Here is a 21,463-nt window from a genome sequence, read left to right on the forward strand (position 1 = left end):
ACAGGATTGGTCGCGGCCAGTGTGAACATGTTGATCATCTACGTAGCACCACGTGAACGCTCATCGCGGAGCCAAGAGCGCGCCGGTAGAGAAGGTGAGTTAACGTCGCACCTTTTCCCCGCCGTCATTGCGTCACCGCAGCGGCTCAACCATGGGGATTGTGTATTCGGAGGTAAGTGTAGTCTTAAGTAATTTACGTTATGTATGAACGTTTATCCGACCAGACTCGGGGGAAATCTTTAGCCTACTGTAGCTTACCTGGCGAAAGGAAACATCTGGTAGCCTGCGCCGCATATCTCGTTACGTTAAGACCGAGCCAGACTCGGTCTTCCTTAGGCGTGTAGAAGTTACAACATGACTCTGGAGAACAGCCTATCAATATATGGTGATGAAACACGAGTTAGTTTGGTAGTGTTGGTAGAGTATAGGACAGTATAGCCTAGAACTGTAGCAACGTCACATCGAAAAACTGATACAATTAGGCCTATTCCAATATCTTCTGTTTTTCATTATTTAAAAATGCTTAATGGATACTTATGGTACCAGGGTTTCCCTCCACCATATATCATATGTTTTGGTCTTGCAGTAGACTTGTTATAAATGTACACAAAATATAAATATAGTCATTTTTAAAGGCAGATCAACATGTGGTAGGCCTAATAGGATGATGACCAATGGAGTATGATTAATTGTTGAACTGAAATCCGCACTTGCAGGAGAAGGGATAGTGCAAGTCAAACACTATATATATATATATATATGTGTGTGTGTGTGTGTGTGTGTGTGTGTGTGTATATATATATATATATATATATATATATATATATATGTGTATGTGTGTGTGTGTATATGTAAATACCCACTCAAATTGGAATACCCACAATACACGTATGTACACAATAAGTGATTCAATATTCAGTCTCAGTAGACCTCGAACCATCTTCCATTGGAAATACCATTGGGTCATATGTACAACACGTCTACATTATTGTGTATATCTCTGTAAACCTCTGATTTAGTTTTCATTGACAACACGTGGTTGGCTGAGGTTGAATACATCAGAGATTACCTACTCCTAGCCATTAAGTATACTATTATGTTTGAGCAGCCCTGCACACGGTTTGACTGAGGAGTAGTAGGCTGTATGTCCTGAGAGAGTGACAGCGCGAAGGACAAGGTGTGTTTATTCAAAACCTGACAGGTCAGACTTGTTTGTGAAGCCCTGTTCTTCCAAAAGCAAAAGATCAGATGATGGATGAACCAACAGAAGAATAGCATGCAAACTTTCCATTTCTGTTTGTATAATTTGAAGTAAATATCTTAAATGTGTATTGTAGCAATTTATTTTGCTACACTCCACCAAGCTGGCTTATCCGGGCTCCTCGAAACCAAGACACAGGATGATGATGTTGTTGAAAAACAGTTTACTGCAGAGTTTAAAGGTGAAGTTATTCAAAGATTTGATGTGGGAGTGAAATGGTGTGCTGGTTTATGCCGCCTACAAAACACTCAGAGTTCCCAGGAGTTTCGGAGGTTCGGACCTGAAGCTCGGAAGAAAGTGCTTTGAACACTCTGTTGGGTCGGAGTTTCATGCAGAAGTATAGCAACCCGAGGTCCTCCGAGATCACGTCACAACAATGGCTGCCCATTTCATTGATAGACTAAAGTGAACTTGCAGCAAGCACTAAGAGGCAAACTTAACACCCATTCTAACACTTGCATTACGATACATTATAGATTAAAATTATAAACATCACCGGATAAATTCTCGCTGATGTTCAACCATCGCAAGCGGTTCTAATACTGATTCATCTGATTCAGCAAAGAAGCACAAAGAGGTCCCTGCCGGCATCCATACTTGTGGTTGTTATGAAGTCTAGTCTCACTGTCTGTTTTTCCGGTTTTATTTCATAGCCTACGACCTTCTGAGGGCCGTTTCCTGAACACTCCTATTTCGGAAGAAGGGAAGGTTTACTTAATGAGCTTGCGAACCTCCGAGCTGTTTTGAAGGCGGAAATAAACTGCGCAAATTGATTGTTCAATGGGTAACAGGTGTGAAGCCTCACCCAGCCCCAAAGCCTAATTGGTCTGTCTCGGGCCAGTTGACGCTGCTTAAACCAGGCGTTAACCACACACTCTCCCCTTCCATATTCCATTCGTGTGTAGGCGATACATTTTTTTGTCCTATCTGCTTTTTTCTATTCTCATCCCCTCAACTCTTCTCCCTCTCCACCTCTCATCTCCCCTATCTTCTCCTTTCCGCACCTCCCCTCCCCTCCTCTCCTGTTCTCCAGCCTGCCTGTCAGGCCGCTTTCGACGATGATGTACACAAGCTTTATCACGTTCTCAAAGAAGACCCCGCGAAGCTCAACGTCCAGGACGAGGGCACCGGAGACACGCCCCTCATCGCCGCGTGTCGTCGTGGCAACCTCAAGGTGGTCCGATACCTGCTCGACAACCATGCAGATGTCCATTTGACAAACAAGGTACTGAAGCAAAAGAATGAAACCACGTGCAAATATTGTGTGCTTTCAATGCTGTGTTTGCAAATGGAATTACCATGCACCAGCACAGATCATGTTTATCCACCGTTAGCCCCAAGGTACACCAATTTATTTTCAACGTCATGGATAGCAGGTGCATTGGGTTGTATTTAGGTATCTAGACTGGGCTGGAGATAAAGCTGAAGCTGATATTTTGCCCGACTGCCATTATTGACACTCAAAATGCAAATGCAAGCAGCACTAAACTCTGAGACAGGTACTTTATTCTTGTGGTTAAGTCCTCGCTCATAAATGTTCAAATCCTCACGCAAACATTTGAATAGCCAGTCATGAAGCACCTTGGAACCCAGGTTTAGAAAGAGATAGCAAAGCGTTGCTCAGACTGAAACAGGCTCCTTGCCTCCCCCCCCCCTCTGTCCGTATGAACAGAAACAGAGGACATGTCTTCACTACGTGTCCAAGAGGACCTTCACTGCTCTAGACTACCTGATGATCATCATCCTCATGCCCATCCTGCTAATAGGATTCTTCATCATGGTAACCGTTAGCACACACCATGCTTCATGATTACTGTACCTCACCGTATGTAGGGTCATGTACAGCATTATGGGATGTTACCCCTGAAGTTTCTCACCTGAGAATAATAAAGTACATCCTTTAATATATTATAAAAGCATAGCATCCTGGATCTTGTGTGAAACAAGATCATCCTTATTATTTTGGTAAATATCACTTTTTCCTTTGCGTGTCTGTGTGTAGGAGGACAAGAAGAGGAAGAATGAGAAGCTTATGAAGATGATTCTGAGCAGCAGTGTGGACATCAACGCCAAAGACTATGTGAGTGGAACCCGCTTCATTCGCTGTAGCCAATCACATCCATGTCTGTCTGGCGTACAGGGCTGTTTGATTGGCTGGATGATGGAACATGTGACGAAATGTTCATGGGGATTGAACCCCGGTTTTCGGTTGGGTGACAGTAGAAAATACTGAAGTATACTCAACAACCCAATTGGTGTTGGACATTGTATTGCTTGACTCTAATGTTGATGTCTGATGTTACATGTGATGATGTATGTGAGTTTGATCTGGTTTCATGACAGAAAGGAAACACAAGCCTGCATTACCTGTCCCAGAAGAAGAGTCACAGATTGGTGCCGTTGCTGCTGGAGAAACAGGCGGACACCGGTGTTAAAAACAACGTAGGCGACCACACACACACACACACACACACACACACACACACACACACACACACACACACACACACACACACACACACACACACACACACACACACACACACACACAGCTATGTTGATGTATTTGGTTTTACCTCTCTGTGTCTCGTCATTAATCAGTATTAAAGCTATCCACTGGAAAAAGGTTCTTTATTTCCTACAACTCTCCTCTTGTACTCCAGTTGGGATACACAGCGCTGGACATAGCCAATAAAAATAAGTTCCTGAAGATCGTCACTATGCTTAAGAAGTCTGGCTGACCACACCAAGAGACAAGGAGACGGAAAGGAAGTAAACGGACCCAGTGAGCTGACATACGCAAATATGTAAATATCAACAACACGCGAGTCAACAACGCGCTTCTATGTACCATAACATTCTGTATTAACGTTTTTTTTTCTTTTTTTTCTACTTCACAACTTCCCATAAATGCATATTATTGAGTCCCCTCTTAAAACCCCATTGCTATTTACAGTCAACAAAAACCAACAGTCAAATGTATATTCATATTTCAATGTAAACAAAGGAAAACTTTTGTAGATATTCATTAAAGATTTTAACGAGATTACGAGAATTCTAAATTAAAACTGAATCACAATTGTATCTCAATGTATTGGAGTGTCTTTTTAATAGGCTACTTTTTATGGGTGTTATCTGTTGAAGTGGGAATACACATTTATGATTAGATCCTATACTAAAGGGTCAATAACTGATAGATCCCACATAAATGCTTTTGATAGAGTACTGCAAATCAATAATCAACCAGTGCTCAATACAAGTCCTCTATTATACCCATACAATACAGACCCTAGACGCACAGATGCATATAAAGACTGATGTACTGTATGCAGTATTAACTTCCTTTAAACAAACTAAATACACATAAGAATGCAGGAACAGATGGTCAGCTGATAACAGCAACACTATACTTCTGCAGTACTAGAACAGCAATCTTTTGCTTAAAGTCACACACATACGATTACTTTGCTCAGATATTAGCTGTTACTGTCATTCAATATGACACTGTTAAAGATTTTGGGACAATAGCTCTGTTTATGTAACAATAGTTTTGCTTTAGTTGTGGATGGTTGTACGTCAACAAATGGATTAATTATAAAATACATTTTCTTTGAATTCCCTATTTGACTTAAAATTTGTCAGGCCTGTGCTTAAACAGCAAACCTTTTTATGAAGTTATTATTGTAGCAAAAGTCTTTTGCACCTGTAACTGCAGATTTTGTATGCGTACACTAAAGTCACAAATGTGTAACAGTAAATTTGAAGTCGTAAATCATTTTTCTATCATTGTAAACACAAAATAGGGTCTATGAGTTCACAAGTCTGTGTTACAGGTGCACAAATCCTATCCTGTGCATCACAACTTCAAAGAGTCATGCAATTGACACTTTTGCTACAATCATTACAGTGCAGTTGGTGCAAAAGTTTTGCACCAACATTTGTGACTTTAGAGTACACATGTAAAGTAAATATTTAGGACTTCAAATTTACTGTCACATTTGTGACTTTAGTGTATGCATACAAAACCTGCAGTTACAGGTGCTAAAGGCTTTTGCTACAATAATACCTTCATACCTTTTTAGGTTTAATTCATGAACAATGGTAAACAATATAAAGGTTAAGAAAATTTAGAAAAATAGTAACTTATTAAATAGAAGTACCTACTCTGATAAAGAAACAAAGACACATTGTCACGCTTTCAGATTAAAATAAAACGTAACTGGAATACAATCAGATGCACATTCTCCTTAACTCAAACACACACAAACACATCCAAAAAATGTAACCAGATAAAAGCAATCAGTTCTTCCACCCATCCATTCCTCTCCTCCTACCCTTTGCATTAAAACTTTATTCTGTAAATTGTTCCTAGTTGCTAATCTGAGAAAGTAACAAAGACATAAAGTCAAGATTTCAGATTAAAAAAAGTAGAATAAAATCTGATTCAAGGCCTCAGTGTCAGTCTCCTTTGAGACAGACAGACAGACAGACACACACACAAAGTCAACCAAAAATAGTAGATAAAAGTAGTCAGTGCTTCCACCAATTCATTCCTCTCCTTCTTCCCTTCACATCAAAATATTATTGTGTCCATTGTTCATGGTTGCTTAGTTTTGTTCATAAGTCACTACACACAAGAGGTACGACACGATAGTGACCTCTGGTGGTGATTAAAAACAGACAAAATCTGACGTCTGAAACAGGCACACAACACACACACAAACACACAAAAACACCAACACACACATAGGTAGAACTCTTCCTGCAGACTTATTGGTGGAGCTGCATGAGTCTGAGGATGTCTGGGTACATCTGTTCAGGGGCGTCGAGGCCCCAGATGAAGTCCAGATGTTCCCAGGGCTTGATGTGCTTGTGGAAGACCAGGTTAGAGACCTAGTTGAGAGAGACAGGACGCCACAGAATACAAATGGTAAACACAGACCCCAAAAATATCTAATCCATTGCTTCACCTTTTATATACATGCCCTTTACATTTCTGATGTACTATAATACTACCAGTACTAATGCAATCTGCATTCATAATTGCCTTTATTTGTACTTTTCTTGAGTGTTAGTGCTTTCACAATACATGAAAAGCCCCCGTTTTTTAGAACTGGGGATCAATCCTAAAAAAGCCAGAGAAAGGGGCTCCCCCCACCAACCTGAGTGAGCAGGAGGGCCACGTCTTTTGGGTCCGCCAGCGTATCATGTCCCCCGGTAAACAGAGCAGTAGGAACCGTCATGTCCTTCACGTGGTACAGAGGGGGAGTGGACTGGATAGGCAAGGAGGTAGAAAAGGAAAAGAGGAGCAAGGATAGACCAATGGATGTGAGCGAAACATGAATTCAAACATAGCGAGTAAGATGTGTAGGGTAACGATACAACAGAGGATTGATTTGTGTTTTCAAGCATTATCATGCTATTTCCTAATATCGAGAGGGTCTGAACATATTTAGAACATTTTTGTGATGTGATGGGAGCGTGGAGGTCCTACCTTGTTGTAGTGAGCCATGTTCCCTTTGTACCCATAGTCGTAACCCATTAGCCTTCCACCATGCACGGCCTGGGAAGAAGAAAAGTCAGATTAATATGTTAATGCAGTACATGTATATATAAACATATATGTATATATTAGTGCTGTCAAGAGCTTAAAATATTTAATCGGGATTAATCGCATCAATGACATAGTTAACTCGCGATTAATCGCACATTCTTCTCTATTCTAAATATCCCTTGATTTTGTGCTGCTAGCCTTTTAGTGAGATCAGAGAGTGTTGAGAAGAACAGTAATAAAATATATTTGGTAAGATGGATATAAGGAGGGAGGCCCGCAGTGAATTCAACCCGGTCCACTTGACATCGGGTAGGTGAATGACATTGGTAGGCCTACCATAAAACTTCAATAGCCCTGGCCTTTATTTGTTTCAATCACTGAACTTTCGAACAAAACTCTTGCTCAGCAAAGATGGGAAATACTATAACATTTATTATTTAAACCAGTATGAATATTCCTACCGTACAAAGGCCTATACACATTACCAGGCTATCGAATAACGCCTACACACACACACACACACACACACACACACAGACACACACACACACACACACACACACACACACACGGTGGCGGAGTGGTAATCGGGAGAGTCGGGAGAATTCCCAGTGGGCCGTTAACGTTTCGGGGCTGTCGGGCTGATTACTGCGGCATAACAATATTGCGTTTATAAAAGTTCCTTGCAGCGCCGTCCGGCAGCCTGAGCTGTGCGCCCGCAACCTCTCAATCACTCAACAGCCGCAACACTCACAAACTGTCAACGTCGCAACCAAGTCGATTTTGTCTAGAGGGAAGTAACTGAGCGGCCCCTCCCGAAGTGGTACAGCCCAGGTGGGCCTTGAACTGCGATTGGTCAGAAAGACGTAACAGCTAATGACAACATTGAACTCTCGTGCAGCCTCAAACTAAGTGACACACAAACACACACACACTTTTAAGGAGTTTTTCAGCTGCTCCGTATCCTTGCTTGCCCCAACAAGATTGTGCGGCGTGCTTGTTGTTTTGTTACCGGTGTAGCTAGATACGGTATGGTGTTGTCGTTTTTCTAACGTGACTAGTTGTTGCTAGACAGCAGGTGAAAAAACTACAATGTTTGCCAAACCAAAAGAGCGTTAATCGCGTGATAAAAAAATTAACGCCGTTAAAATTGGTTTGCGTTAACGCCGTTAATAACGTGTTAAACTGACAGCACTAATATATGTATGTCTATATGTATGTATGTATGTGTATATATATATATATATATATATATATATATATATATATATATATATATATATATATATATAGTTTCCACTTCCTCAACGAAAGTGTCTTACGACCGTGCCTACATTTCTTAGCTTGGATGACCTTAATGGGATTCAAACCCCCAACCGTGGCAGTACTAATGCCATGCTCTGATAGTGGACCTAGATCTAGATTATTACCACAGAGAACAAGAGGATCTCCTTGATAAACAAATCAAAACGTTGTTTGATTGATCGAGCAACTGACCTGGGACCAGTGGATCATGTTCTGCACTGAGGTGCCGGCGGGGCAGTGGGTGGTGTAGACGGGGACACGGGTCTGTCGAGAGAGACACACACACACACACACACACACACACACACACACACACACACACACACACACACACACACACACACACACACACACACACACACACACACACTCTTACGTAAAATACAAGTATCCAAAAAGTATAAGCAAAAATATTTTCAGTATACTACACTGATCACTTTGGGAACTCGTTATTTTGCATTGTAACTATTGTAAGCAATTACTACGTCCCAGAGCCGCTCAGGGTTCTGTCTCATGTCTGTGTACCCCCATGGTTTTGGGGGAGGCTAGTGCAGCTGAAAAGGGTTTGAACCCCAAGGTTCACAGGCTACCTGTGCAGGACGCCTTAACCCTCTACCTGCTAATCTGAATGACTTTTATGTTGCTTTGGATAAAAGCAACCAAAACCCGTCATTGTAAAATAGTTAGTAGATACACCCTCCTTCCTGCACCTGTCTATGGAGTATGCCGTTCCAACGTCCAAGGGTTCGCCTCAATGAGACTCAGCTCTATAGAGTGTCTGCTCATAGATTGGGGACAATGGATATAAATGCAACAAAAAAAGATGTTCTCACCATGTTGAGGTTTAGCTCGTTGAAGCCACAGAGGAGGAAGAAGAGGTTGCCACACAGCTCACTGAGGACCACCTTGTTGCAGATGTGCTCTGCGAACCATTTGATCATTTCATCCTGGGGGAGGAAGTTCTTCCGGCCGAATAGGTGCTGCAGAGACGGTGAAAGGAATGCGTGGTCATACTTCCACATGCGGACACTGTTTATCACAGGTCAGAGCTGAGACCTGAACATCTTTGACCGTGTTACCGCTGAGAACTTCTTTGATGTTCGCATAAGCTTATCTGAACTAGGGTAGGTTGGAACAGTAAAAACATTCTATGTTTTAACCTCGCTTAATTTTCCCCCTCTTTTGTCGCGTTTATTTTCTTTATCCGTTTCAGTTACTCTGGTGATCAGGTCGTTCGCAATTTTAAAAAAAAAACACAAGCAGTGAACAGGACCAGAGCCAATCAGAGGCAAATAACTGACCGAGCTCTTTCTCTTATTGGTTTAGACCACGATATGATCCTACCATGAGTAGGGATGGGGATCATTAATATTTATTGATATTGAAACCATTTTCGATACTCCTTAACGATCCGATTCTTTATCGTTACGACTATCGATACTTTTCTATTAATTGGTGGAAATACGAAGCGTTTTTAGTGATGAGGAAAATATTTAGGAAATAAATAATTACATTTTAAATTAAATATGTAATTCTTAATAAATATTCAGTAGTTTTAGTTACATAAAATAAAATGATTAGAGCACTATACAACTGTATTTGATATATAGAAACATAAGTAATACAGCATTACAATGTTTCTCACCAAAAACTCAATTTACCGTTTCTTTATGTTACATTTGAACGCATCATGATAACCTGTCGTTTTACTGAGCCAACCTCAACACATCATCACACAGCACATCTGAAACTTTATTTACTTTTTAAGATAACTAGCTTGTATGCTGCTGATTACAACACAGATTTCACAATTGGATTACTATTTTTAACGGGACTAGCGACAATGTCTGTGTGTGCGATTACCGCTCGTAGTTTGAGTGGCTGATTAAGACGGGCCCGTCTGTGGTGCGACAGGAGAAGGAGGAGACAGTCTTTTCAACTCGGAGACAGTCGAAGGTACTGCATTTGGTCTTTATTTGATGCACAATGCTAATGTGCTTGGCCATTGAGGTTGTGTTCCCCCCTATATGCCAGACTTCACTTGTTTTACTTGTAATACCTGTTTGCTTACAATTCCATTCAAAAACATTGGTGGACACGCTGCAGTGATTGGATTGATTTGATTTAAATGCCGTGACGCGACTCGAGGGACACAACATTACGTTACAGGACCTACAAGACAAAAAAAATAATAAATGAACGACGGGACTATGATTTTTGAGTTTTGAAAAAAGTGGAACCGGGTCCTTGATAGAACCGGGTTACGATCCCCATCCCTAACCATGAGTGTGAGTTAGATTACAGGAGAACACAGAGAGATGATGTGATTGCGAAGGAAATTTATTTTTTTACCCGGGCAGCGTCAGGTGCACCAGTGCGACCTATAAAAAATATTAGTCGCACCCTTAAATATTTTTGTCGCACTCTGGAGCCCTGCCTCTAGGTAGGCTGCTGACGTTGGTAATCAAACCCAGTAACATTTTGGGGTTGGGAGTTCAATACCCAAACCACCTCGCCATTTATGTATATGAACAAGGTTGTTCATGCAATCAATGTATGTATGGGTTTCAGTGGGTCAGGTCTTTACCCATATGAGGTAGTCGGGGAGGAACGACAGCTTGGTCATGGGGCTTTTGGCGAAGGACACGGTGGCAACTGGAGCCAGACCCACAAACAGCTTGATCTTACTGGCCAGCTCTGGCATGCTTGAGAACGCTAGAAAGGCTGGGGAGAGAGAGAGAGAGGATGAGAGAGAGAGAGAGAGAGAGAGAGAGAGAGAGAGAGAGAGAGAGAGAGAGAGAGAGAGAGAGAGAGAGAAATAAAGAAGCATAACATTAAAAGATACAACTTGGAGATAGGTATGGTAACAGTATACGAACGCTGACTGTAACATACTACAGGGATTTTTATGCCGATCTCAATGTGATATATTAGTTCCACAGCCTCCAGCATGGGCATGTGAGTGGAGAACCAAAGGCAGATGTGATACTGAAACGGAAAAAAGATAATTCCGTAAATATGTTCTGGTACATAAAAGACTGGGTCGACTGGATTGATCTACACAGACAGGGCTGTGTGTGTGTGTATGTGTGTGTGTGTATGTTCAGGCATGTTATTTTTTAAAAAAAATTTAATACTAACTTTACTCAAATCTATGGAATTTATTTTCGAAATAGGCGCTGTTGCAGGCCAATAATAAGCCTGCCCAATCCTTTAATTTGGCCCGAATGCAATGTTTGGAAGGCCTAGCTGTTGTCTGCCTACCTGTCTGTTTACCTAACTAACTGAGTGCAGCCTTGTTTATGACCTTCCACAAGGCTAGGCAGACCTATTGCTAAAGCTAGTGAGCTAGTTACCTGTTTTGGGAGAGTGGCTTTGGACAGAGGCCTGAAGGAAGGGGTGGGATTGGATGAACTCTTTCAAAATCTAGCTAACTCTGGCCGGTTTCTCCGAATTGCCTACCCTACCCTTAAGAATTTCCCCAAAATGCAGTCGTAAGGCAACTGTGAATTGTCTGTATGTGTATGTGTGCATGTGTGTTTATAATGTGTGTAGGTATTCGCTGTGTGTTTCTATGTTTGGCTGCAGGGTACCTATGGTGGTTCCCTGGGAGTGTCCTATGTAGAAGATCTTATCCTGGCTCGTGATCTTCAGGATGTAGTCCACCATGGCAGGCAGGTCCTTCTGGGCCATCTCATCATAACTGCAGACAAGAGGGGCCGAGGGGGTGGGTGGTAGAGACAGGGGGAGGGGCTATGAGCAAACTTAATACTTGCACTTTACACTTCCATACTTTCACTGGTCTGACAGGTTCAGAACTCATCTTGCATAAGACTGGGGGGGGGGGGGGGAGAAACACAGAGAAGAGAGGAAGGAGAAGGGAGGGGGGGGGGAGAGAAGTAAAAGAAGAAGGAAGGAGCTCCCTAAACCCCCCGCTCCAATTCAATTCAATTAAATTTTATTTGTATAGCCCTTAATCACCATTACAGTCTCAAAGGGCTTAACAGGTCAAATATTTATGACACCCCCCTTTACCCAAGCCCCCACAAGGGCAAGAAAAAACTCCCTTGAAATTAGCAAGGAAGAAATCTTGAGAAGAAACGCATAGTGGGGGATCCCTTCTTCCAGGGATGGTCAGGATGCTCCAGCGTGAACCGTACACAGGGTGAGGTTCTGACGGTACCTGAACTCCCAGAAGGCGTCCTGCTCCGGGTCCAGCGCCACGTGTCTCTGGGACCAGGTGTTCCCGCGGCTGTTGGCGATCCACACGTCGTAGCCGGCGTCCGCCAGCACGTAGCCCAGGCTGGAGTTGGGCGGGTTGGTGATCCAGTTGCTGCCGGCCGCCAGCAGGCCGTGCTGCAGGAGCACAGCGGGCCTGGGACCTGGGGGAGCAACACAGAGGACACCAGTAACTGGACTGAACCAGACCCCCCCTGGAGGAGCTGGTCCCCACTATCCAATCCTAGGCCATCTCGCCCACCTCTTGAAGACACTTTTGTTTAACTTAGGTTCAGGCTTTCGTTGGCTCCGATCGCCACAATCACATTTGGGGGGGGGGGGGGGGGGATTGACGTTGACATGGTAACACAAAACGAGAGATGTGACCCCTAGTTTCAAAACATCTGTGGACATCTGGGTCTGAACCCCAGTGTACAGACTAACCTCTAGCCTAACCATCTTAGATAAAGATGCCCAAGACCTCTTCCTTCTCATTAACACAAATGAATCACTGTGAATGACTTTGGAAGAGATAGATAGAGATAAAAGTAGAGCTATAAAAAAAGTAGATCAGAAACTGGGAATTTGTTTTTTGGTTGTTGTTAGTGAGTTAGTAGATTACTAGTAATGGACAGCGGGTTACGAAGAAAATAATGTTTTAGGAGATTAGGAGGTATGATTAATACTGTTATACCATATTTATGTGCATAACAGTACCAACTCAGTCCCTTGCAACAGCACGATATGCAGATTATTTGTATTTCCTCACTGTCCAGCAGGTGGCAGTGGAGTCCAATCATCAAACTCTTCCCTTGCATCTTTTAGTTTTGAGGTAACATCAACAACCATGCAACATGTATTATTACGAATACGAAATGGATGAAGAATATACCTATCTCTACCCCTCTCTCTTCTTTTAGGAAATATTAAGGGGATTCAAATTTGTAAGTATAACTCATAAGATTTAGAACTGACAGGTGGGCAGATGAGACCCATTAAAAAACATGACTGGAGGAAATTATAGCTTTTCACAATACTATGTCGATGCAATGGATGAATGATTGTGGAATAACAAAAACCTACATACATACCTAAAAAATATAATCTCATGTGAAACTTCATTTTGATATTTAGGTTTGTAATGGGTTATGTATGTGTATATATGTACATTTATATATGTATATATACAGTGGGGCAAAAAAGTATTTAGTCAGCCACCAATTGTGCAAGTTCTCCCACTTAAAAAGATGAGAGGCCTGTAATTTTCACCATAGGTATACCTCAGCTATGAGAGACAAAATGAAAAAAAAAATCTAGAAAATCACATTGTCTGATTTTTAAAGAATTTATTTGCAAATTATGGTGGAAAATAAGTATTTGGTCAATACCAAAAGGTAATCTCAATACTTTGTTACATGCCCTTTGTTGGCAATGACAGAGGTCAAACGTTTTCTGTAAGTCTTTACAAGGTTTTCACACACTGCTGCACACTCCATGCAGATCTCCTCTAGAGCAGTGATGTTTTTGGGCCACACAGACTTTCAACTCCCTCCAAAGATTTTCTATGGGGTTGGAGTCTGGAGACTGGCAAGGCCACTCCAGGACCTTGAAATGCTTCTTACGAAGCCACTCCTTCGTTGCCCGGGTGGTGTGTTTGGGGTCATTGTCATGCTGAAAGACCCAGCCACGTTTCATCTTCAGTGCCCTTGCTGATGGAAGGAGGTTTTCACTCAAAATCTCACGATACATGGCCCCATTCATTCTTTCCGTCACACGGATCAGACGTCCTGGTCCCTTGGCAGAAAAACAGCCCCAAAGCATGATGTTTCCACCCCCATGCTTCACTGTAGGTATGGTGTTCTTTGGATGCAACTCAGCATTCTTTCTCCTCCAAACACGAAGAGTTGAGTTTTTACCAAAAAGTTCTATTTTGGTTTCATCTGACCATATGACATTCTCCCAATCATGTTCTGAATCATCCAAATGCTATCTAGCAAACTTCAAACAGGCCCGGACATGCACTGGCTTTAGCAGGGGGACACGTCTGGCACTGCAGGATTTGAGTCCCTGGCGGCGTAGTGTGTTAGTGATGGTAGCCTTTGTTACTTTGGTCCCAGCTCTCTGGAGGTCATTCACTAGGTCCGCCCGTGTGGTTCTGGGATTTTTGTTCACCGTTCTTGTGATCATTTTGACCCCACAGGGTAAGATCTTGCGTGGAGCCCCAGATCGAGGGAGATTATCAGTGGTCTTGTATGTATTCCATTTCCTAATAATTGCTCCCACAGTTGATTTCTTCACACCAAGCTGCTTACCTATTGCAGATTCAGACTTCCCAGCCTGGTGCAGTTCTACAATTGTGTTTCTGGTGTCCTTTGACAGCTCTTTGGTCTTGGCCATAGTGGAGTTTGGAGTGTGACTGTTTGAGGTTGTGGACAGGTGTCTTTTATACTGATAAGGAGTTCAAACAGGTGCCATTAATACAGGTAACAAGTGGAGGACAGAGGAGCCTCTTAAAGAAGAAGTTACAGGTCTGTGACAGCCAGAAATTTTGCTGGTTTGTAGGTGACCAAATACTTATTTTCCACCATAATTTGCAAATAAATTCTTAAAAAATCAGACAATGTGATTTTCTGGATTTTTTTTTTTCATTTTGTCTCATAGCTGAGGTTTACCTATGATGAAAATTACAGGCCTCTTTCGTCTTTTTAAGTGGGAGAACTTGCACAATTGGTGGCTGACTAAATACTTTTTTGCCCCACTGTATATATAGGCCATTACAAACCTCATATAAATATAGTTCACATAGGATTACATTGATATAAGGCTAACATATATGTAATATATAAATCAATTAAAAACATTCAAAATAAAAGCTTATCCATAAAAGGTTTTTTAAATCTTGAAAAAAACCCTCAATCATAAATTCACTGCCCTGCTGACCAGCTGCGTGCATCTGCATTAAACAAAAGTTTAGTGTGTGTGTGTGTGTGTGCGCGTGTGCACAATCGCAGCCCCAGGCTTGCTACTTCAATTCCAATGCTAATGGTCACGCCTTCCCCGTTCCAAATAGCCTATCACAGAGCTGCTTTAAACCAGAGCACATGGTCACATGACGTCCTAATGGTACACATCAGCGTAAATAGGAAATAGAATGGATGACAAAAAAAGGCCCCAGATTCAGGTTCACGGAGAGTGCAGTGGAATTAATTAGTTGAGTTCTGTGTGTTCTGAGAGCTAACATGAAACCAAGGGAGAGGAGAGAGAAGAGAGAGAATACAAAAGTAGAAGAGAGGGAGGGGAGGAAAAAACCCCAGAGGGTGTGTGTGTGTGTCTGTGTGTGTGTATGGGGGTGATTGCATGTGTGCGTGTGTGAGTGGCGTGTGTGTGAGTGTATATATGTGTGTGAGAGGTGAGGGGAGCATTATTTGATGTTCATTTTGTAATTTATGATATTTATTAACCAAAGCCTGGCTATGTCGACATTGTGCCAGTTTCGGCGGTTCACACAGAGTTCAGCTGCTGCCAACTAAAATGTAAATCTAAAGGAAAAAATGCCACCACAAAGTTTCCAGAAATTTTAGTTGATGAAGTTACTGCATGAAACCCCCTGAAGCCATTTCTGCCACACCTATAAATACCTTGTATCTTGTTCAACTTAATTTCATATAAAATTATACGAAATTTGTGACAAGTTATAATAATAAGTATAACATGAATACGAATAGTCCCATGAGGGAATGAATACATCTCACTGTCTCCATGACAACAAGTCAGGGGGTTTGGTAAGGTCACCTTTTCACTGCATTTGAATCAGTCCAACCTAAATAATTCAAACAAAAACAATCACTGTTCTCATCTTGTTCAGTAAAAGATACTGAAGCCTGCTTACATCGACGCCTTGATACTCCTTCAACAGGACTTTTAGACATAGAGATAGAAAGACAGAGACAGAAAGACAGAGAGAGAAAGAGACACAGAGACAGACAGAGAGACGAGAGAGAGATTCACTCACTCACCATTACCTAATTTATTTGTACTATGCTTGTACTAATAATCGATATTTCACTTGGTATATCACATTTTTTCAGTACCATAATCTTTCCTTTGTTCAAAATTTAAACTGCTTTGGTAATAGAGACAGGTAGACAGCGAGAAAGAAAGTTAGAGAGAGTGAGACAGAAAGAGATAGAGAGATACAGATAGAGAGACAGAGAGAAAGAGAGTAAGAGACAGAGAGAAAGAGTAAGGGAGAGAAAGAGAGACATGGTGAAGATAAATAGAGACGAGAGAGCATTGAAAGTTGAACCTGGATATCTTGGTATCTCATGACAGCGTTGGGGTATTTTTTTCCACCTCAAGGACTCACTCTCTGTTCCTGTTCAAAGATTCATGCTGAATCCTACTTTCACTACCTCTTTCTCTTTGCTTCTCAAATATCACCCAACTAACCCAAGCCTTTCTTCTGCTTCGCACATTTGCTGCCATTCCCGTGATATTCTACAAATACTGTCTGACCTCTTTATAGGCAGTGCGCATTTTAATTGCTGTGCCTAAAATTTAGTGAATCATTTTAGTTTATTTAAATGTGATGCAAATATGATCCGTCACAAATACATCATTCATCATTCAAGTAAGCCGTACACAGATTTCAACTGAATTCATTAAATGAAATTGTATTCCATTGATTGCCGTTCAAACAAGAAACGTCCCTTTTTAAATCATAAAAATCTCTTCAATCATTTTATCTTTTCCACATTTAATCTCCAAACCTCCTGAAGGGTTTTGAGAGAGATGTTAAAAAATGCCCGTTCTAACCCTACGTCCTTCCAGAATGTGTAGAGATGCATTAGAGACAGGCCGTCCAAGAGTGGTGTGTACTACCCACCTGAGGCCTTCTGATGCAGGCCGTGGGGGATCCTGTTGACGGACAGGATGTAGCCGTCCTCCGTCACCACGTCATGCTCCTCCACCGGGTAGTCCCAGTGACGGATAATCTCAGACTGGAGCGCAGAACCACACACACACACACGCATATGCATACAGACACACACACACACACACACACACACACACACACACACACACACACACACACACACACACACACACACAGTCAAACAAACACATACACAAACACACATCAATTGTTAATAGTTTCTGATGATAAGATAGGTTCCGTGGCTACATTTTCCAAGTGGTCATTGAGAGCCAAATTGGGATGATCGATTATTGATCCCATCTATAAGTCTTGGTTCTGTTGATGCTTTATTATTTTTTTAACCAACAACTTTCTTGACCTGGTGAGACATCAGCACGTCTAAGTGTCTATGCTCTCTGCAGCTTCGGTCAACACCTCTTCTTGGTTTCTCCATCCCGGTACCTTTGCGTTAAAGATGTTGGACGCTGAAGGATCCTAATCTGGCAAATTCCATTTCCTGCTAAATCGAATCACATCCCAGATATTTTTAACAACAAAAATGTGGTTTAAACTTAAAATCCTCTTCCAGGTAAAAAACCTTTGCAGGTGGAACGTATTTTAAGATGAGCTCATTCCTGCATCACATGTTGCCTGTACAGTCATAAAGCATGAATAAATTAACTCTGATGTAATCTGATGAAGGTCTTCTTGATGATTGTAGGACGTTTTTTATTGGCTTGAGTTGGCAACTCTTATCTGAACGTGAGTCATAGGTTGTATTTGGGCTAAGGTTCAACAAACAGGGAACAAAAATACACGCACACACACACATACCCGATCACAGGTCCATGATATCACACTTCCTTGCAACACTGTGGGGCCAAAACTCTTTTGAGGAAGGACGATTGTGATTTGCTATACTCCTAGGTGAGTTAATACCAATAAAAGTTTTTACTATTATTGCCAAGGTCATGGGTGATGACTCGTGGGTAGAAATTACTTTAGATGAGGATTTAGAAGATGCTAGATACAGTGATGGTGGTGCAGAATGTCGTAATAAAGATAGACTTATCTTGGAGCCACATATAGTGTAGTATCGGGTGTTTGACTCCCAGGTAGAAAGGCACTAGGTTGGTTTGCTAATGTCCACAGCCTCGCCTGGGGGAGGAGGCCAGCGAGAAAGGCAATGTATCCAACATCACCGTCAGCCCATAGAGTTAAAGGCTACCACCAAATATTTAATGTTCCTTTCTGGCCTCATTTAATCTTTGTTTATCGTTACAAATTCAAACTGTCCGAATCCTACACAATACCTATTGGACTTTACTAGCCTACTGTACTGTGCTTTTCCGGTTTGGCTTAGAAATTAAAGAACAAGGAAAAATTCCACAGCCTCAGTATCCAGGCTTCCCAGATTGTTTCGATTTACATCACAAGGAGTTGATCTATTTCCCATAATGTTTTTTACATCAACCTTATAATTGGCTAATTATCACCAACTGAAGCATCAAACAACAAACAGCTCATGGTTACGTAAAGTAAGCCATCTTGATTTAAATGATAAACCAAAAAGATCACTCATTCTAATATATTATCTATGAAGTGCGCCAAAGGTTATAAATCTCATGATAGCCACCACCCAACAGTTCTCAATTGTGCTGCTAATCCATCATGAAAGATCTCTCTCAGCATTCGTCATGATATGAAAGGGGCACTGAAGCCCGATGATTATACTCACTCATCACATTCGGGTCAAATATAGCCCTATGTTTTTTCCAGTTTGTTCACATCTAATTGGATTAAAATATGACTCCACAATGCCAGCAACCCAAGTATTTTTTTATGAAAAATGATAACTCAGAACTGTTTTGACAAACATTACATTTTAATTTCTAATTCGAATTAAACATATTTTGATAGAATAGAAGCGAAATGCTGGGTGTTTACGCCTGATTCCCTGTTTGATTTTAATAGCCTTAAATGATCCAGTGGACCAACTAGTTCACTTCATGTTTTCATTTATGCATTTCCTGTTTTATTGTTTTCAGTACTCACGTACGCAATTAGGTTACTATTATATTGTTTTGATTATTTGTTTATGCACTTCATTATCTATTTCCTGTTTTCCTGTGTCCCTAACTCTTCTGCATGTGCATTGTCTGGGTGTGCATTTGCACTGTAAAATAATCTGTACAGCACTTTGGGACCAACCTGGTTGGTCTTTTAACCTGCTTAATAAATAAAATAAATTTGTAACTTGAAACTGAAAAACTGCAGGTCACGGTTGCATTGTAATAACACATTTATCACCTGATCGAATAAAACATTTATGAAAAAGTCACTCCACAACATAGTCTTCAATTCAGTGTGTGTTTGTGTGTGTCAATTTTTGTGTGTTCGTTTTTTTGTTTGTTTGTGTGTCGTGTGTGTGCGTATCGATGTCAGTGTGTTTCGGCATGTGTATGTTGGTGTGTGTGTGTTAGGTTGGTTTGGGTTTCATGTGTGTGTGTGTGTGCGTGTGTGTGTGTCTGTGTGTGTGTGTGTCATGTTGGTTTGCATCTCCTTTGTGTGTGGGTGCGTGTGATCGTTCAACTCACAATGTTCATGTCGACCTCCGGGTCAAGGCCAGCTCCTTGCTTCAGAAGGCGTGCGTGCTTCTTTCCCTGGAATACGGCTTGTCCATGGTAAGGGTCCCATCTGGGGGCCCCTGCTCTGTAAACTGGATCACTAAGGGCCGTGCCACAGAGGGCCAACACCAACAGTGCAACCGACAGCATCCTCACATCTGAAGATGTATGAAAATATACTTTATTATCAATCTCTATGACTCTCACTCTACGTCTGTAACGTTCTCTGTCACTCTCTCTCGTCCACACAAATAAATACACTCAAAAAGGCCAGAGATTAATTCTCATTCCACCATACCATTTCCCGCAGCAAGTGTGTATAACCGTTAAAACACAGTGTAGCTCATTTGTACCTTACGTTGTTTAGCTTTGGAAGGCAAATATAGTGTCAGAGGTGTGTTGTGGTTTTTTTTCAGAAGGCATGACAATTGTACTATATTACAATATAGCTATCAGAGACCACTTTGGTCAATGTCTCGTTCTTCGGTGGTTGGAAATAGAAATTCACAGAAAAGACTTCGACCCAATATGTTGGACCGCAGGAGAGATTAGAAACTGCTGAGCCCTTCAAAGAACTGTTTACATTTGATAAGCAAAGGATAAACATCTACCCCTCTGTTCAAAATATAGTTGAGTCTAATCACAGTTGTCTGCGGAATCGTTTGTGTGTTTGCCTTCCCTGGTGATAATGCAAGGTTCACCACGGGCTGAGTTTGTTAAAAAATCCAACCTTATATTTGTGCAGAGCTGAAGTATGTATATGGTCTTAATTGCATTTGGTGATTAACATGATTTCTTCCCTATAAGTCGTATGCGTATATATAGACAAAGAGAGACGAGTATGTTTGAGACGAGCATATAAACCACAAGTAAACCCATTAACCACATTTTCACGTACATGTTTACTGGGTCAAGTTCTGCTCGTCCCGCTCGTTAACTTTGAATTATTCAAATATGGCCGTCATGTTTTAAAGATGCATCTTCGATATTCGTATCTCTTTTGTAATAAACAATTAACTTTTTAAAAACTGCTTTCGGCTGTGCTTTAGTTTGCACGTTTTGCAGGACATCCTGTACCCATGATCAAAACCCTGACTCTTCTTTGGTGATTTTAAACCAAACACAGAGAAACATAAACATGACATCCTAATCTCAAAGTACACTCAAATACATTTATCTTACATGCCTATACTCTGGAAGAACAAAGTATTTTATGACCAATATGTCTACTTACCAAGATGAGACTGACTTCTGTCATACAGAATCAAAATGAGACCATGAACGAAGAAGGAGGAGGAGGAGGAGGAGAAGGAGAAGAAGGAGTGACGAGAGCTCCTGGGACGTCACGTCACACCGCCCTTTCGGTCCCGCTCAATGATTGGTCAAAATTGTGCTTATTGTCACGTTGCTACATTGTTGTTATTTATGTTGTAACTATTCAGGATGCGATAATAACTTTATCAAACCTCGATTCGACTTCAAATCAAATGTATTAAATACACATGCATGAATGTGCACTATACCAACCATTGATTGCCAATGTTGTACATTTCTATTTGTTTGTAACTGTCTAAAAGTGT

The 21,463-nt window shown here is 41.4% G+C and overlaps 2 protein-coding genes across 2 annotated transcripts; one reads left to right on the forward strand and one right to left on the reverse strand.

Moving 5' to 3' along the window:
* The first annotated feature begins 64 nt into the window (after positions 1-64).
* Positions 65-4,345, forward strand: ankrd22 (ankyrin repeat domain 22). Its single transcript, XM_079757371.1, has 6 exons — positions 65-172; positions 2,295-2,486; positions 2,934-3,041; positions 3,264-3,341; positions 3,605-3,703; positions 3,925-4,345. Exons 1-6 carry the CDS (start codon positions 152-154, stop codon positions 4,000-4,002), a joined length of 576 nt encoding a protein of 191 aa, XP_079613497.1. The 5' UTR covers positions 65-151; the 3' UTR covers positions 4,003-4,345.
* Positions 4,346-4,496: 151 nt separating this feature from the next.
* Positions 4,497-21,151, reverse strand: lipf (lipase, gastric). The gene is made up of 11 exons (XM_079757370.1): positions 21,118-21,151; positions 19,854-20,041; positions 17,224-17,338; positions 12,304-12,502; positions 11,714-11,823; positions 10,708-10,844; positions 8,954-9,100; positions 8,313-8,384; positions 6,756-6,824; positions 6,424-6,534; positions 4,497-6,154 (listed from the first exon to the last, which is right to left on the reverse strand). Exons 2-11 carry the CDS (start codon positions 20,031-20,033, stop codon positions 6,032-6,034), a joined length of 1,263 nt encoding a protein of 420 aa, XP_079613496.1. The 5' UTR covers positions 20,034-20,041; positions 21,118-21,151; the 3' UTR covers positions 4,497-6,031.
* Between the last annotated feature and the right edge of the window lie 312 nt (positions 21,152-21,463).

Source organism: Pollachius pollachius (assembly GCF_949987615.1).
Source record: "Pollachius pollachius genome assembly, chromosome: 19".
In the NCBI taxonomy this organism is placed as follows: domain Eukaryota; kingdom Metazoa; phylum Chordata; class Actinopteri; order Gadiformes; family Gadidae; genus Pollachius; species Pollachius pollachius.

Coding starts and splice junctions, on each gene's coding strand:
- lipf (XM_079757370.1), bottom strand. CDS start 20,033: ATGCTGTCGGTTGCACTGTTGGTGTTGGCCCTCTGTGGCACGGCCCTT. Junction 6,825..8,312: donor ACATGATCCACTGGTCCCAG/GTCAGTTGCTCG, acceptor TCTTCTTCCCAG/GCCGTGCATGGTGGAAGGCT. Junction 6,535..6,755: donor ACATGGCTCACTACAACAAG/GTAGGACCTCCA, acceptor TTGCCTATCCAG/TCCACTCCCCCTCTGTACCA.
- ankrd22 (XM_079757371.1), top strand. CDS start 152: ATGGGGATTGTGTATTCGGAG. Junction 3,042..3,263: donor TAATAGGATTCTTCATCATG/GTAACCGTTAGC, acceptor GTCTGTGTGTAG/GAGGACAAGAAGAGGAAGAA. Junction 3,704..3,924: donor ACACCGGTGTTAAAAACAAC/GTAGGCGACCAC, acceptor CTTGTACTCCAG/TTGGGATACACAGCGCTGGA.